Raw genomic sequence first — 18,580 nt, 5'->3', positions numbered from 1 at the left:
CCAAATCCCTGCAAGGAAGATTTGTGTCGAGGTGTCCTGCTGCCATTCATCCACCTACCTTTCTCACTGTGTCTGGAAACAGAGCTGGCCCTAAGATGATGACATTTGTGCGTCCTTTAAGTGATTTCAGCTGCCTCAAGTGTCTTCTGCACTAAATCTCCATCATTAGACTCATTTGTCTCTGTTAAATGGTACAGGATACCTACACAGGGCATTAAAGGAGGTCCTTAGAACCAGCTGTCCAATTAGCTGGTTTTCAGCTTAAAGGGACAGAGAATCTCACTCTAGGGAGCACAGGACAGGCCTGTTTCAATGAATGAGGCAAGCCCTGCGTGGCAGGAGGCTGCCTGTCAATTATCAGCACAGAAAGGCCTGGTTGACTGATTACTGGCAGAGTAGGAGTTTTAATAGAAATACATGGTCTCCAAAGCTAAACTTAAGTTCCAGAAGCCCCCACCTGAGTCTGTCAACTTCCCACTACCCCATACTTCTTTGTAGTGAAGGCGAATGACATAAAAGTGTATGTGATTCACTCAAGCATGGACCATCGATATATAGGAGCTCTATCAATATCTTATTCCCATTGGGCAAGAATTTTAATGGAATTAAAATCTTTTAGTAGAACCAGATGTCAACATTCACAACCATAGAGTTAATTTCATTCACCTTCAATTAAGTTACCAAAAACCCAACTCTTCCAAATGCCACCTGATGGCATCAGTTACCCAAAAGTCAGGTCCGCCGGGCCTCCTGACTTGTGTATGGTGTATCTTCCAACCATGGAAGGTCTCAGGGTGGCACGTCAGGCCCCCGTTGGGCCACTGGACATTGGGGGCACCCAGAAGGCATCTCTGCCATGATGACCTTTTCACTTTAGGCAGTCAGTCCTCCCAAAAAGTGTCAATAGGGCAGTCCCTGCAGGTGGAGCTGTTGGGTGGGGGATTTCAGCGTCACTGGCAGAGGTCCTCTGATACCTGTTCATTGTTAGTTCTCCCTTTGAATCCCTGTGGTCCCCATGCAACCTCATCCCCATGGCATCTTCAGATTCAGTTATAAAACGCAGACCTTTGTGTCTTGCCTTCAATCTCCCACCAGACTGAGCTCCTTGAAAGGCAGGACCGTGACTCATTTCTCTTCAAAGCACTGTTTCCTGCCCTGCACCTAGCATGACACCTTGCATACAGTTAAGGGAACATATGTTGAATCAATATGGGATACAATCGATATTATGTATTATTGATTAAAATTTTGATTTCTGTTTAAATGTAGTTCTTTAAGATACTGTGAGTCATTTTTCTCCTTAGTACAAATGAGAAACATGAGAGCAGGTTTATATTCATGGAGAAAGGGAAAGAATAGGGCCCTGGATTCCTGATGGTAGGGGCCAGGAGTGTCACCAGGAGGGTGAAGGTATAGATGGAGCCTTTGCTGCCTGTGCCTGCCCCACAGCCTCCTCTAGGTCCCGGTCTGCCTTTGTTCTCCTCTGTTTCCACTCTTTATCTCCCATAAACACCCCCTGGCACAGAGCCACTCTAGCCTGTAGAGATCCTTTGTGTAAATTAGAAAGAGGCATCCCTTTTGGGCAGATGCAATCTTGCAGGTGCAGGGCTTGGCAAGCAGATGGTGCCTTTGGGAAAATTAGAAAAAAGATCCCCTTCTTCAGGGCATTGCTCCTGCCAGCAGCACAGGGCTTGAAAAGCAGACTACAGGGCTATTTCAGTTTCCACGAGGCCCTCGGCTTCATGCAGTGCAAAACCACATAGAGGACATGGCAGCCCTTACCACCAGCAGCATGATGCACCCACTGCCCGCCTAGCACGCAGAGCCCTTTCTATAAGGCTCCCACCCACCCAGACCATTGTGTCCTGTGCCTCGTTCCAGCAGGGGCCTGTCTTGCCAACCTCTGATAAACTCCTTCTCAGTGCGGGAGAGGAAAATAACATCAAGCACCTATTAGGTGTAAGGGGCCGTCCTAAAGCCACCTAAGAGTCCTCATGTGTCTGAGTATATCCTCATAGCAACCCTGTAAGGTTGGTATTATAATGCTTATTTTAAATGGTCCCTACCCTCCTGCTCTTTGACCCCAAGTCTGTTATTCCACTTCCCTAGCCTCTGGTTCTTCCCTCTGCTTCCAGGGTCTGCTGCTGCTCTATGGTGCCTACCTGGCTGGCCTGACTGACCACGTCAGCTCTCCTCCTGTGAATCAGTCTTTAACCATCATGGTTGGAGTCAACCTTGTGGTGCTGGCTGCTGGGCTACTTTTTGTGGTCACCAGATACTTGCATTCCTGGCCCAACCTGGTCTTTGGCCTCACGTCCGGAGGAATCTTTGTTTGCACAACCACCATCAACTGCCTCATCTTCATCCCCCAGGTATGCCCTATGAAGTGTTTGGCAGGGCCAGTTCTCCAGAGGATTTACTGGACATGATAAATTGCTCACTGTGTTTTCTAGCAAGACTTTGGGGTACCATTTACTGGAGAGTCAGAAGGAAGGTGGGTTCCTGGTGAGCTGGCTCCTTCTGTTCTTCCAATCTTGCTCTCCTGAAGGAAGACAGCTCTGCTCTCAGTCAGCAAGGGGGCAGCCCAGAGAGGCTGAGCCATGGTGGCTGCCCATGTCCGCCCCTGGCAGTGGACTCGCTGACCTGCTTTATCCACCATCCTCCAGTCTGTTTCACTCAAGCCCAATCCCTCATCTTGGTGTCATTCTTTCGCTAGCCTGGGAGTGAGGAGCCTTTCCTGCAGACACACAGGGAGAACCTCTTTTGGAACTGTATGCAATTTTAAATGCTGTTCGTTTTTATTACAGTAAAATATAGAGCATTCCCCTTCTCACAATGAAGAGAAATAAAAATGTGTTTCATATTATGAGGATTAAAGAAAAAATCAAACAGGGGAGGAAGATAGAAGCAGAAATGTCCAGACAGCAAAGAAGAAAAAAAGGAGTTGGAGGGGAAGGCAAAGGAATCCATAGGCTCTGAAAGGAACATGATGTGAAATTACTCATGCTGGGCCTGAGGGTACCACTGAGCCACATCCATCTGAGTTAATGAACTTGGCATTAGGCACTTTTCCCATTTCCCTACTAGTTCTCTTTTTCTTTCCCCGAGGCCTCCCTCACCCCACTACCTCCCCAACACCCCATTCTGGTTCCCATTGCAACTTCTAGTTGACTATGAATGGTTTTGCCATGAGGCCACTGACTGATAAAATGGCTGGTGGAAAATTACAAGGTGTTTATCAAAGGAAAGAGTGGACTTTGGGGCATGATGTTGTGACACACGGTTAGGCCTTTCATCGTTCTTCCTTTTCATAAATTCTCATGCAAATGCTCAAAAGAATAAACAAATCTGAAAATAGCTGTAGCAGCAGCACTAACAACCAAGGGTGGGTATTGCCTCTATGCCAGAAACTGGAGGAATTTTTGCTAATCTTAATGTTATAAGAACTGAATTTAAAGGGAGCCATTGAGAGCTGAGTCTTATTTGTCTGGAATGTAACAGAAAAGGTCTATGAAAAGTAAGGGCTGTTCCTCTCTAGGAGATGGGGAAAAAGAAGTGGGGAGGGGCCTTTTGGGAAGCCCACCCTTTAGGCCCTGTGGCCAACATTGTTGATTGGTAACCCATCCACCCATTGCCAAACCTTTTCTTCCTTGCTCACCTCCAGTATATAGTCTGAAAGAGCTAACCACTAGCTTTTCTAGCCTCCCTTACAGCTGGGGGTGCCACATGACCCAGCTGAACACTAAAGGTTTTCTGAGAGGCTTCTGAAATAGTTTTTGCTTTCCTGAAAAAACTGTTGGTGTGGCCGGTGTCACCTCTCCCATGTCCTTTCTACTTGAATGTTTGTTATGCCAGGAGCTCTGGCAGCTGTCTTGTGTTGATGAGGGAAACCCCAAAAGAATGTATGTACTATAATACCCTGGGAAACTGTAGCTCTTCCCATGTAAAACTGTAAATTCAGGGACCTATGAAGAGATTCTGCAGTTCATAATAAGAGGTCCACAAATTTCTGGAGATTTAGAGAAGCTCCCTTCCTCCGTCATATTTGTCTTGTTAGTAGGATTTAGAGGATGCTGTCTCTCTTCGACCAAAGCAAACCAATAAGAAGGACATAATCTTAGATCATGAAATATTATATAAGGATAATCAAAAATATTGTGTTAAATTAAAAAACCCAGTAGAAACATTGAATAGGCAATTGGACATTGGGAAAATATTGAATGAGTGAATTAATTGAAGGAAACAGAACATAAGAAGACAGTTAAAAAATGAGAGACTAGATAAGAAAATATGGAGAACAGATCTAGGGATACATTTAGAGCTAATAGGAATCTCTGAAAGATAAAAATAATTTAGGGCAGAAGTAATCCCCAAGGAAAGGCTTCCTGATCTAAAACAGGACTTCTATCTGAAAGTTAAGTTAATCAGCAACCTCCCTGATGTGTCTCTACTTGTATCTCCTCTCTGAACACTCTCGTCCCTTTGCAACCTAAGTCTCAGACACAAGTTCCAGTCTCTTTGGCATTTGACTCCTCAGCACCTAGGTCAGTAATGATAGCTAGGTACACTCCCATGTATACACAAATGTAAAATTGCAGGTTGAAGTTCAGCTTGAAATATGACTTCCAGGTTTGAACTAAGCAACAAGTGCTTGATTTTTTAAAGTGTGTGGAGCCCTGGCCAAGTGGCTCAGTTGATAGGAGCATCCCCTCCATACACCGAAAGGTTGTAGCTTTGATTCTGGATCAGGACACATACCTAGGTTGTGGGTTCAATTTCTGGTCGGGGAGTGGATGAAAGGCAATCAATATTTCTACCTCTCTCTCTTCTTTCCTCTCTTCTAAAATCAATAAACATGTCCTTCAATGAGGATTAAAAATATGCATATATATAAAGTTAGAGTGGAAGTGGAATTATGGGATACAAGAACAGGATGGATGAATACTGTTCCCCATTTTTTTAGCTGTCTTGAGCTTCCTTTCTCTTTCTCTTTCCTCATCTGTTTTCTTTCTCACACCTTTTCTCCTCTTGAATTGACCAAGACCTAAAACTTTAAAAATATATACTTTTAGTCCACTGTATTTTAGGTTTAGGAAGTAAATTCTTTAAAAAATCTAAAACTAGGAACTTCCAGCCAAGATGGAGGTGTAGGTAGACACACTGTGCCTCCTCCCACAACCAAAAGAAGGGCAACAACAAATTTAAACACAAGAAACAACCAGAACTGCCAGAAAATCAAACTGTATGGAAGTCTGACAAAACAGACAGAGAGTGGAGCAAGCGGCACTGTTCCCTCTCTGACCCCTCCTCCACGTACAGAGTCACAATGCATCCAGTGTGTTGCCCTGCCCTGGTGAACACCTAAGGCTCCAACATTTATTACATAACAGACTACTGAGACAAAAAAAAAAAGGCCAAAAGGAAAGAACAAAGCTCCAGGAAAAATACAGCTAAGCAATGAAGAGATAGACAAACTATCAGATCAAGACACTGGTTATCAGGATGCTCCAGGAACTCACTAAGTATTTCAACAGCATCAAAAAGACCCAGGCAGCAATGAAGATTGCATTATGTGAAATAAAGAAAAATCTACAGGGAACCAACAGTGACAGGATGGAAACCAGGACTCAAATCAATGGTTTGGACCAAAAGGAAGAAAGAAAACATTCAACCAGGACAAAATGAAGAAACAAGAATTCCAAAAAATGAGGAGAGGCTTAGGAACCTCCAGGACATCTTTAAATGTTCCAACATCCCAATCATAGGGGTGCCAGAAGGAGAAGAGGAAGACCAAGAAATTGAAAACAATTGAAAAAAATAATGAAGGAGAACTCCCCAAATCTGGTGAAGGAAATAGATTTCCAGGAAGTCCAGGAAGCTCAGAGAGTCCCAAAGAAGTTGGATTCAAGGAGAAGCATACCAAGGCACATCATCATTACAGTACCCAAGATTAAAAATAAGAAGAGAATTTTAAAAGCAGTAAGAGAAAAGGAGACCATTACTTACAAAGGAGTTCCCATAAGACTATCAGCTGATTTCTCAAAAGAAACCTTACAAGCAAGAAGGGGCTGGAAAGAAGTATTCCAAGTCATGAAAGGCAAGGACCTACATTCGAGATGACTCTACCCAGCAAAACTATCATTTAGAATGGAAGGGCAGATAAAGTGCTTCCCAGATAAGGTCAAGGTAAAGGAGTTCATCATCACCCAGCCCTTATTATATGAAATATTAAAGGGACTTATGTAAGAAAAAGAAGATCAAAACTATGAACAGTAAAATGACAACAGACTCACAGCTATTAACAACTGAATCTAAAAGCAAAAACAAATACAAACTAAACAGACAACTAGAATAAGAACAAAATCACAGAAATAGAGGGTTATCAGTGGGGGAGCAAGAGGGGATAGACAGGGGAAAGTTACAGGGAATAAATAGCATAAATGGTAGGTACAAAATAGACAGGGGGAGGTTAAGAATAGTATAGGAAATGGAAAAGCCAAATAACTTATATGTATGCCTCATGGACATGAACTAAAGGGGGGATCCAGGTGGGAGGGGGTATGCAGGGTGGGGGGGGAATAAAGGGGGGAAGTGTGATAACTGTAATAGCATAATCAATAAAATATATATTTTTAAAAAATCTAAAACTAACTATAAGGTCTGTCTGGTTTTAGTGCACCCTTGAATGTACTTTGACCTCTGGCTCAATGGTCTTTGGTACAAGAGTCTCCCTATGAGAGAGCTGCACTGTGTATTCTCAGGAGGAAAAGACAGCTAAGCAACTTTGGAAGAGTATCCGAGGAGAGCTACATGGGTAGGGAAGAGAAGAGGGAGAGGTACTTCCTTTTTGCCAATGAGCCTTGTGCATGGGAGGGGTTTATGAAAACAAAGGCACAGATACCACAACGGTGGTTAGGTGGCACTAGAGAGCTGAGTGAAATGGATGAACAGCAGGCGGACCTAGTAGCATTCTACAGGGGCCCTCAGGAAGTGCCTGCGTGTTTATGCCAAACACTAAGGACATCACCAGCAATGAGCCACCTTCTGCTTTAATTGATGGTAATCTGAATGTGAACCATCCCCCCTGCACAACTTCTCCTTTCCTCCATCCACCTCTGAGAGGCAAATGGGTCCTGAGATAGGATATTATTTTCTCCTCCAACACCCCAAAGTATTTCATGTAAGTACTTAGGACTTTCTAGCCTGCCTTAGGGTTATCTCTCTATGTCTCAGTGGCCCTACTAGATAGGTGAACTTTTTAAAGGAAAACTTCCTTCATTTGTTCATTTATTCATCCATTCATTTATTAACTACTGGGAACATGCAGTTCAACACATGGCCCCATATCCAGGTGTAGTTGGGAGCAGACATGACAGGAATTATAATACATGTCTTAAATGTTTGAGGAAGGCATGCTACATGATACTGGGGAAGGGGTGTCCCAGCCTGTCTAGGAACTTAGTGACACCTTCTCAGAAAATGGGCCTGGTCTTGAAGGAGAAGCATGAGTTAACTGAGCAGATTGGGGGGGGAGCATTTAGATGGGGGGGCAAGAGGCAGAGAGGTGTGAGAGAGAACAGGCTATGTTTGGAGCACCACAAATCTTTGCACTTTCTGAAGCACAAATTGAAGGAAGGAGAGTGTGGCAAAAGTTTACGAGGTGTGCTTCTCAAAGCCCTAGTTACTAGGGCCTAGTGGGTCTTGTTAAAGACTTGAGCTTTAATACCACTGTATTAGTTTCCTGTTGCTGCTATAACAAATTATCACAAACAGTGGCTTAAAACAATTCAAATGTATTATAGTTCTGGAAGTCAGAAATATGAAATAGGCCTCATTTTGCTAAAACCAAGGGGTTAGTACGTCTGCATTTCTTCTGGAGGCTCTAGGCGAGAATCCATGTCCTTGCCTGTCTCAGCTTCTAGAGGCCACCTACATTCTTCGACTCATGAGCTCTTCCCTCTCAGGAAGGGTCCCAGCAGTGTGACATCTTCAAATCTCTCTCTTTTTGACCTCTATTTCCATCGTCACTTCTCTTTTTCTGACGCTGGCCCTCCTGCCTCCCTCTCACAAGGACCCCTGATCACATGGGGTCCACTGGTACAATCCAGAATAATCTCCCCATCTCAGAGCCTTAAGCTCATTTACAGAATCCCCTTTGTCATGTAAGGGTGAACATATTCACAAGTTCCGGGGATGAGGAGGGAAACATCTTTGGGGGGGCTATTTATTGAGCCTGCCACACCCACATGGCCCAGAGGCTGAAAACCAAAAATGTGCCTGTCCTTCTGGAGGAGCTGTCATGAGAGGTCCCGAAATTGTGACGTGAGGGTCATTTATTGTGATATTTCAGGAACCTCTAAGGGTCAAGTCTAAAGGACCAGGATCTTCACAAACGAGGAACTGTGGGGAAGGTGGCTTTTGTCAAGGGACACCTTGGCTCCACCTGGCCCATTTAGGGTGAGACAGACCCAAAGGCCTGAAAGGGCCCTTACACCAGGGTGAGCAGTTCCTACAGCAGCCCTTGGAGGGTAAGGTTGGACTGAGGGTGCTGGGGGAGAGAGGAAAAGCTGTACTGCTGAGGAAATGAGGGAGCCTGAGGAGGGGCCAAGACGCAGTGACACTGCTAGACTCAACACTAGGAACAACCCTGGGAATCGGCTTTATCCACTTAAGACCATACAGTGACCCCGTGGTGCCACATTCCAATGACGCCTGAGTAGGGTGGTGAGATCACAGCACCCTAGGCTTTCAAGAAGGGCGTCTGCAGGGGAGGTTCCTGGCCTGACCCAGCACAGAGGACACAGACTCCTGTTATCATGAGGGGTCCTGCTGAGTCAACAGAGGACCCAAGAGGACTCAGGTGAGAGGTGATATTGAAACTGATGGGAGGATATAGAATCCTACATGAGATTTACCAAATTGCAGTGAATAAATGATTGATGAGTGAGCAAAGAAGTCCCAGGACCCCCAGGAGGCTCCCCACAGTCACCAGCATCCTTTCCAGAGTGCCAGGGTGCCTGGTACACATCACTAGGACTTTTAGTTATGAGAATTTCCAAGGGAAAAACAGAAGCCTTCAGCACTGTGTCCTCCCCTGGCGTCCACGTCACTGGCCTTTGCCAGGTAGAGAGAGTGTCCCAAAGGCTCAGGAGGACGGCCCCACGTGCAAATGTTCTATATTCAGTTCTATCCCTGTTAAATTAAACTAGCTCGCATACCCACAGATTGTTTCTCGAAGCCATCATCTCCTGGAAAACTTTCCCAAGAGCCCCACAGTTAACAGGGTCTGTCTGCGTCAGCTGTGTCATGGTCACGTGGCGTGGCACAGTGCCCAGTTACAGCTGTGGCTCTGCCTCTCTCTCGCGCATGTAACTCATACTCCGTCTGCGTCTCCCCTCACTTGTCAAGGAAAAAAGATGGTCAGATCACAGACCTAATGTTCTATTGTTTTTATTGATATTTATTACCACTTGCTGTTTCCCATCTGAGCCTTGATTACTGATTAGGGTTAGAAGTCCCCCAGCAAGGAACGGGGTTTTCAATCACTGTGAGCACACCACTGCTCAACAAATGAGGATAATCAAGAACAGCTACGTATAACTAGAAACAGCTTCACTTGAAACATACAGTGTTTAGATTGCGTAACCCTGTTATAGCTCATAAACTCTGGCTTTAGAATATGGCCCTAGGAGTACACTTCAGTCTGGCTTTCTTTGACCAGTTCAGCAATGAATGGGTCAGGCTAAGATTGCTCCATGTCATCTACCTGTCATCTTCCTTTAGCATTTTAAAAACTATATAACCTTAACACTCTCCATGCCATCTGTGATTACTGTCCATGGGCTTTCCAGGGTAAAGTACATTCCGAGGAAAGAATAGTTTGTGTGTTTGTGTATAACCATCATTCCTTGGTATTCTTGAGAAAGAGTAAGAGAATGTGTTTCTGGGTGTGTAATTAAATAACATGTGTTCTTTTATTTAACAGCTGAAGCAATGGAAGGCATTTGAAGAGGAAAACCAAACAATTAGATGCATGGCCAAATATTTCAGCACTCCCAGCAAAAGCTGCCCTACCCAGTACGGCGAGGAACAGAACTGCCACGCTAGAGGAGAGAAGACCTCCATGGAAAGACTCCTCACAGAAGTAAGTGAGACCCCTGCCTGGCGGATTCTCTGTAAAGAACTTCAGGCAGGCAGCAGTGGGCCCAGCTGTCACATTGCTAATGTTCTTTCTTCTCCTCCCCTTCCCCCACTTCTCTTAGCAGCAGGCAGAACCTCAACATTTCCCCAGGGACTCTCCCATTGCTGACTTCACCCACTTTGTTCGTTCACTGAACAGATGTACCAGGCATTGTGCTAAATGCTGATGAATAAGATAAACATAGTCCCTACCCTCATGGGGCTCACGGTCTAATGCAGGAAATAGATACTGGCCAATAGAATAATGAAGGCAAAAAATTAGGGTGATGAGACAGAAAAATGGGTGGTCAGGACAAGGGAACCTAGTTTAGAGCTGTCAGAAAAGACTCTGTGAGCTGAGAGCTGCAGGTTAAGTACAAACTAAATAGAAAAGAGTTCAGGGAGAAGCCTTCCAAACAGAGGAACAGCACTGTAAAGGCCCTGAGTTGCAGTGGGTGCGAGCTGCTTCTGTACGATACGTTCTGCCCTTACATAGAGTCGTGTCCTCGTTCACAAGATCTTCTAGGGCCCCTTACTGTATTGCAGGTTCTAACTAGAGATTTCAATCACCCCACCAACCCAGAGAGTCAGTAATGTCTAAAGATGGGGAGGAGGACTGAATAGGCCCTCTGAATATCATAGTAGAAGCAAAGGGGGGACTGGGGAGCCCCCAGCCCTTCCTTCTTCTGTACTTGAGCCCGAGCTGGCACTGCTCCCAGAACGGGCACTGTGGTGTGGGCTTGCAGAAAGCACTTGGGAAAGCTCGAGGCCGCCCTGCCTCAGGAACGAGGCACGGGGCCCAGAAGAATTAGTCAGTATTTTTCACACTCACTAAATTATAGTCTTCCGCCCCGCCCTTCTGGTACAGAATGTACCTGAGTAAGTGCAGTTGGGGAAACTTTTCCTGTGACTGGACGGACATATGGCCGTCAGCAGTCCCCGTGTGAGAGGGTGGGATTAGCCATCCCTGCACCCGCTGTCCGGGCCTCTCCAGGCTCCCACACCACACTGCAACCTGGACCTTTTTCAGTCATACTTCTTCTCTATTTCTGTACTATTTATGAAGCATTCAGGACCCTATTTCAAAGCCAGATTTCTCCCCACCTAGCAAGGGACTAGCATTGCTTTTCATACTCTGTGAAGTCTTCAAAGAAGCAGTTTTTTTTTTTTCAGCTCAACAGAAGGCCAGAGACTTGGCGAGAACAGCCAGGATGGCTTTCATTCACAATCAGCTAATGCTGGAACAGCCAAGTGGCCTGACTCTTTAGCCTTATGGTAATTTATGACGTGCTTTTTGTACTTCTGCCGCACTAACCACCCTGTTTCCCACGCAGCGACTGAATCTGCTCTATCTAAAAAGATGCCTCGAGTCTGCAGGGGAAAGGTCCTAATAGGGAGCAGATGTACAGGCAGTAAAAAGCTGGCCGGGCCCCAACACCCTACACCTGGTACATCTTTCCCGGAAAAGGCCTGAGAACCGGCAGCCGTCCCGGGGCCTCGAGCAGGCCCACAGAGGTTCCAGTTATAAATCCTCAGCGCTGGCCCTGCCTGGTGGGCGACTCAGTGTCTCTCCTACCTCCATATGCGCACAAACCCTGAGCCCAGCTTGGTTGCAGCCTCTCACTCCAGCTTCCCTCCGCTGCAGCCCCCCTGGCCACCCTTACCTTGTTTTCCTCTTACTTCCCCGTGACCTGGGGAGGCCACCTTCTCATTCTCACCTCCTTTGCCGCTGCGACCAGGGGTTCCCCAGATGCCGTGTGGGGCAGCTCCCATCGCCGACTTCCCAGGTTGTGTGCAGGCCGGCAGGTAGAACCTCCCTTCTACACCCCGCAGCAGAGGAAAACGACCTATTCTTCTTCTTCCCGGTGCCATAGCAACAAGAGAGCGATTCCATTTCTCCCTATGGCCTGTACCTTGTGAAACATCCTTGTGGATGTTTTGCTTCCCCAGATGTGCCAAAAGTACTAATTAATAAGCTCATTTAAATACAGCTGCCACCATAGGTCAGGTTTTGGTCTCACGGTGACAGTGGCTCACACCACACCTCTAATTAGTATGCAGCCATGGTGAAAACAGAGTCCCACTCTTTTTCTCTGAAAGGCCCGTCACCAGCCAATTTCAGATGTTTGGTCTGCTGGGAGAAGAGTGTTCTTTGCAACTCCATATTTATTCTGTTTTACTACACCCAAAGAAATTTGCAGATAAGGTACAAAAAGACAGCACTGAGAGGGTACTTGCGGGGTATTTGTCATCAGTTGGCGGCTTCCTCCTAACTCAGTGAGGCAGTAGAGGCCTCCTGAAGCCAGCCTGACCATGCGCAGGGTGGGCTTCATGAGGATGGGCTGTTGAGGAGGAGGAGGAAGAGGAAGAGGGTTGGGCTGNGGGGCCCCCCCCCCCCCCCCCCGGAGCAATCAGCACAGCCACCGCTATGCGATGCTCAGAGAGCTCCCTGGCCCCACCCAGGTATCATGCAGAACCTGAATGAGTGTCTCCCAGTTACTCACCCCCTCTGCTCCTGGGGAGTCCTCGAATCCCCTACATTGCCCCCGCAACGCTCAGACCTCACCACTCTGCAGGTGAGGAAAAGAGAACAGGCAGGCAGGTGCTCACCTGCAAGTCCCTTCCCCTGTTCACCGGTTTCCCACTGGTCTGGGACGCTCTCCTGATGGCAAAAGAAGTAGACTAAACCAGGATGTCGCCGGGAGAGCCAGTATTAGGGAAATCACTTTCTGCTTATAAATAGAGAGCAGTAGACCTGCCTTGGAGTTGCTGCTAGAGACCGTGGCTGGACTAGTTTACCAGATACTGCTTTCGGAAAGGGTCACTTCTGGTCCACTCTCCCATCTCAACTTGAGAAGACACCACAGGTTTGGTCCATAGGCAACTTGTATCAGGTATCCTAAAGAATGGAAACATCCTTTTATTTACAGGGCATCATAAGTGGTTGTCCAAATGCTCATCCTCAGCTTCTAAAGAGGAGAGCAACAATGAGGCAACATTTTGGTATTTGAACAAGCGGTTCCTAGAACACAATGCTTGTGTTATCACCTTCTCCGAACCCTGGATCCCAGCTGTCTGCCCCAAGACCGTCAGTTCCCCACCCTGCTCCACTGTCTTTGATCATCACACATTTCAGAAGGTGGACCTAAGGTCTGACTAGGGAAACAGCTGCTGTACTACCAGAGGATGTGCAGGGCACACCCACCGCCCATGCTCTTCCCCTACTTCATGCCCATGATCTCAGTTAGGATGGACACACCTCTGCAGCTTGCACCTGCCAGGCCTCCTGGGCACAGCCTGTGTATCCACTAACAGCCATGCAACAGGAAGGCAGCTCAATAGCAGAAATGCCCCAGCCTCATTCATCTTCTGGACTCCATTCTAGATCTGTTGAATGAAGCTATCAGAGTCTGGCCCAACAATTCTGTTAGAAGAAAAAAAAAAGCTTCTCCAATACTTCCAATGCCTGCCCTTCTGTAGGAGATACCAGTAACTTTTCACCTTCCACCCCAAGGTCCAGGCAAGGCAGGTGGTAACACCAACCCAAGATTCTCATTGGCCCCTCCTGGCTCCAGCCTTATCTTTTTGGCCCAGGAATCTCCACTCTGCTCTCTGTTTTTCCATTTTCTAGTCTGTTTACCAAGAAGCAAAGTACTCGTTTCCCCCACTCAATCATCCCCTTGAGATGTGCTTCGAATCCATCTGCATTTTGCAAAAGTGTGATAAACCGGAGTTGGGCCATTTTTCAGGCTCGTGTCCTGCAGAGTGACCTTTCCCTCCCAGTTCTCAGAAGTGTGTGCCCCAGCCAGCAAGCAGCAAGCTGTGTCTCCTCCAACCTCCTGTCTCACAGATAATGCCACAGAGTGGGGACGTGGGGGGGCAATGGAGACCCCACTACAGTAAATCATGGTTCTCCTTCACTGAGCGCCTGTGTCAGTGACAGCATCAAGCACTTTGCGCACAACAGGTGTTTCCACTTTGTGGAGGCGCCTTCTCAGAGCCTGATTCACCAGCTAATACACAGAGCAGCTGGGATTTAAGCCAAGGTCCCTTGGCACCCCACTTTTTCCCCCACGGGAGATGGCGTGAAAACCTTCAGCAGCATCTTTTGTTGATGGTTTTGCTTTTATCTTACAGAAAAATGCTGTGATTGAAAGTCTGCAGGAACAAGTAAGCAACGCCAAAGAGAAGCTAGTGAGGCTGATGTTGGCTGAGTGTACCTATGACCCCCCAGAGTGGGCTGTCTTTCCTGCCTCTTCCCACAGCGAGGACGGCCAAGCTGCAGCCCCTGTGCATGGCCTGGCAGCTCAAAGGCATTCACTATGCCTCTCTGACTCTCAGAGTGATACCAGTGCAGCTGCCCGGGACTCCCAGACTACCTCAGTGCCCTCCCCAAATGCACAAAGCTTCCAGGGGCCAGGGAAGGACTCCGGCTCCTCCCCGGGGCAGAAGATGTCTGACTTGAAAGACTTTTCTGATCATTTAAATTGGGGCTACAGTCAGAAGCCACAGGCTGAGCAAAGCCAGGGTGCAGAAAAAAGAGACCAAGTACCCATGGCCTCCCACCAGAGTCCCATACCAGGTGAAGAAGGCTCTGTTCCTAGGAAACTGGGGCACCTGGAGAACTCAGGGGAGCCCCAAAAGCGGCAGTCCAGGGTCAATTCAGTGATCAGGGAGAAGCTTCAGGAAGTCCTACAAGATCTGGGCCTGGGCCCAGAGGTTCCACTCCCCTCTTCCCCATCTTGTCCCCAGCAGCCCTGGAAGAGCAGTGCTGCCCACAGCGCCCCGAAGGTGCCCCTCCCTAAGGAGCTGGGCTTTAGCCCCCACATGGTGAGGAGAAGGCGGGCAGCGCCGCGGGCTCGCTCACACTTTCCAGGCTCTGTACCCTCATATGGGGGGCATCGGGCAAATAAGATTTTACCTGGTGCAAAAAGTAGGTTAAATGTGCAGAACAGGGACAGCCTCTGCTTGGACCCCCAAACTGCTGATTTGAGGGTACCCTCTTCCAAGAAGCCCTCACTACTTTCAGATCCTCAAGGCAAGCCGGGCACCCTGAAGGACAGCAAACAATGCCAGCCAGAGCCCCAGGGGGCTGGAAGGAGCCATGCAGCCTTTCCTCACCAGCCTCCTGGTTCTGGCCAGGCACAGTGTCCTGCTGGCCCGCCCCTATCCAGAGCCTCACCAGATCTGCCTGAGCAACAGCCACAGTCCCCAGGGTCCCCAGGCTGTCCCTCCCTTTCTTCTCCATGTGACTACCTTGACACTGAGTCCAGCAGCTCAGACGAGTTCTTCTGCCACTGCCACCGGCCGTACTGTGAAATCTGCTTTCAGAGTTCCTCTGACTCCAGTGACAGTGGCTCGTCAGACACTGACCCTCAGCATGCTGGGGGGCTGGCTTCCTGGGAAAAGCTGCAGGCCCGCTCAAAGCCTGTTGTGAACTTCAAAGATGACTTGAAGCCCACCCTGGTGTGAAACACAGCAGAGCGGGTCTGGGTATAGAGGTTAGTCCAGGACAAGCCGTACCAAGGCCTCCAGGAGGAAGGCCAGGTCTGGCCTTCATGGAACACCAGCACCCTGCACTGAGCAGCGCTTACCATGTTCACCTGTGCTCACTTGATCTATGAAAAGAAGGGTATTTCCTATCTTGTTACTACCTCACAGCATTCCTGTAGAAGACTCCAGTTGAGTGACCATAAAAGTTACTCTATGGATAAAAGGTGCTACATGAGCACAGAAGCTTTTCTGTACTGGTCAGCCTGTATTCTACAAAACTTTTAATACACACCAGATGGATGGCTGGTGGACAGACAGATGGAGAGATGGAAGGAAAATTTCTTCAGAACCACAGTTGAGGACTATGACCCATCAAAGTGGCCTTTTGGTGACACACCTGCCTCAAAGATAAGTTTCCCACATCCTCAGGTGTCCCGTTCTTGGCAGAGGGCATGGTTGCGTTTCTGCTAAAGGTTATAAACAGCACAGCCCACTGGGTTCCAGCTCTGACAAGACCCGACTCACGGCCACCTCCACAGCACTATTTGGTGTTTGTGTTTTCCCACCATCACGGCACCTCATTGTCATCCCTGAGGCAGTCAGGGCTCAGGCTACCCAAATCTCGCTCCTGGGTGTGAGTGGCACCTGATGTCCAAGCTGCCTTCTGGTTCTGTGGTCAATCCCTTAGATCCTGCCAGTGCCGCAGGTCGGCACACTGGCGGCCTCTGTTGCGGTGTGGAGGCCCTGTTGTTGGTCAAGAGGCGCTTTTAGTGCCATTGGGGTTATGCGGCCATCAGTGGATAAATAAAGTTGGAAATAGAAAGTGGGGGGAAAGACGGCAGGAAAGCAAATGGGTTTTGATCATTTACCTTGAGTTTGGCACAGTACTTGGCAGCATCAAATTTCAATAATTCCTTGTGATAACCCTGGAAAGCAGACAGATGGGGAACATGCAGCTTCGAGAACTGAGGTAGCTTTCACAATGTCACACTGCTGGAGAGTGGCTGATGTAGGACTTGCACACAGCTCATGGGACTCCAAGTTGATAGATTTTTGCTGGGGGTGGATACAGCTTTTTACTCATTCTTCTGGGAGTGGCAAGCAGGGATTGGCGGCCCAGGCAGTAAAGCAAGGGTAGTGTAGGAAAGCTGAGATGTGTTCACCCTGGAGTCCAGGACACTTGCCCCAAGACAGCAAAACTGGGTTCTCCGTGAGGAGCAGCCCTCACTGCCTCAGGGCCCACCTGCACCTCCCCAGGGGGCCGGGGGGCCGGTGAAGGATCAGTGCGGGGAACTCGTCTGCTGCCAGAATCACAGGGAAGGCACAGACCGGTCCACTCTGCTTGTTGCTAAGCTGTTGATGTTTGGAAGCCATTCTCTGCCCCTATCCGTGTGTGTGTGTGTACATGTTCATGTGCAGGAGTCTAAGCCTCATTAGACACGCCCGGGGCAAGGCATTTGGCTCTAAATGTCCTACAGAAGATTTGTCATGGACTCACGGGGGCTGCTGACACTCATGAATATCAAGACACTGGATTGGAGGCCCTTCTGGTAGCACAGCTTTTTCTGTCATCTAGCTTCTACATACAAATGTCACAACTTACTGTGTGTGTGGGTTTGTAGTGTCTGTTTGTGCTGTTTCTTTGTTGTCCAAGTGAGAGCTTAATAAAAGAGAAATGGCTCCCAAGGGAAGTTTCTTCAGAAATTATGGTCTCGGGCTGGGGAGCAGAGGCACAGAGAGTGGACACACAGCAGCCCTCAGAGTTGCCACTGGGTTACCCTGGGTCTCCCAGTGTTACAAACTTCATTTGTGACAGAAGCACCTGCCCCAGCACCTAGAGGAAATTCTGGAGACCCTGGACTCTTCTCACTTGCAGGGGTCCTGTGGATGGCTTCACCTCCTCCTTTCCTTCCGACTCCTCCAGCTCCTTTCCTCCCAGTATGTCACCACTGGGTGCCTACCATTCATGAGTGTGGACCATGCAGGCTCTACACCTGGCTACCCTTTTATCCTTCTCACTCTCTGCTCCTACATCCTTGGTCCCACCATCCCAGCCCTTCTGCATTTCCCTTCCTCTTCTATCTTGAACTCCTTTCCCTTCTTTGCATACCTTGTGAATTGTTTATCCCTCAAGACTCAGGTGGGGCCCTGACTGGTTTGGCTCAGTGGATTGACCACTGGTCTGTGAACCAAAGGGTCACCAGTGATTCCCAGTCAGGGCACATGCCTGTGGGCCAGGTTTCCAGTTGTGGGTGAGTGAGAGGCAACCATACATTGATGTTTCTCTCTCTCTTTCTCCCTCCCCTCCTCTCTCTATAAAAAATAAATAAAACTTTTTTAAATTAAAAAAAAAGACTCAGGTGGAACATGCATTCTTTCTTCAGCCTTTCCTGAACAACCCCAAATAAAATTGAATGACCCCAACAGTTAAATAAAGAAGGATACCATGTTTCAAACTCAGTTTGAAAATAGAGGCTTCTGTTATCTATTTTACCCGGAATGACTTTGTAATCCTTGAGAGACTTGGTTAGAAAGATAAAGAATATACCCCCATTTTTCCTATTGTTTGGTTCAAAAACAATGTGCCAAACACCACAGCTGCCCACCCCAAAATACTGTCTCCAATCCATTACTTCCTCTTGCACCACCCACCCCGACTCCTCACCAACTCCCTCCATGGATTTTCTTACCCAAGGCCAGCAAAACCAGTGATGAAATTCCAAAAGAAAGAGTGCTCAGTGACTTTTGGCATGCTCTTGATTGTACCAGTCTTGAAGAAAGGGCAGTAACTTCTACAAAGGAACTGTGGACGCATAAACATCTCCTCTGCTACTGTCGCTGGGGCTCTGCACGTTTCTGTTGGGTCTAAGGGGTTGCATGGAGCCAGGCGTGATTCTGACTCATGCAT

At 47.8% G+C, this 18,580-nt stretch overlaps 1 protein-coding gene across 1 annotated transcript in view; it reads left to right on the top strand.

The window, feature by feature from the left end:
* GPR156 (G protein-coupled receptor 156) overlaps positions 1 to 17,810 on the top strand; it is a 96,802-nt gene extending 78,992 nt beyond the window's left edge. Inside the window, exons 8-10 of the mRNA XM_037045582.1 lie at positions 2,136 to 2,372; positions 9,986 to 10,144; positions 14,317 to 17,810. Coding sequence (XP_036901477.1) covers positions 2,136 to 2,372; positions 9,986 to 10,144; positions 14,317 to 15,651 — 1,731 coding nt within the window. The 3' untranslated portion in view covers positions 15,652 to 17,810. The remainder of the gene's footprint in view (positions 1 to 2,135; positions 2,373 to 9,985; positions 10,145 to 14,316) is intronic.
* The last annotated feature ends 770 nt before the right edge of the window (positions 17,811 to 18,580 follow it).

Source organism: Sturnira hondurensis, unplaced genomic scaffold, assembly GCF_014824575.4.
Source record: "Sturnira hondurensis isolate 20B ecotype Veracruz unplaced genomic scaffold, ASM1482457v3 Scaffold0004338, whole genome shotgun sequence".
Classification (NCBI taxonomy): Eukaryota; Metazoa; Chordata; class Mammalia; order Chiroptera; family Phyllostomidae; genus Sturnira; species Sturnira hondurensis.
Note: the sequence above shows the minus strand (reverse complement) of the source record. Positions and strands in the feature narration are given on the sequence as shown.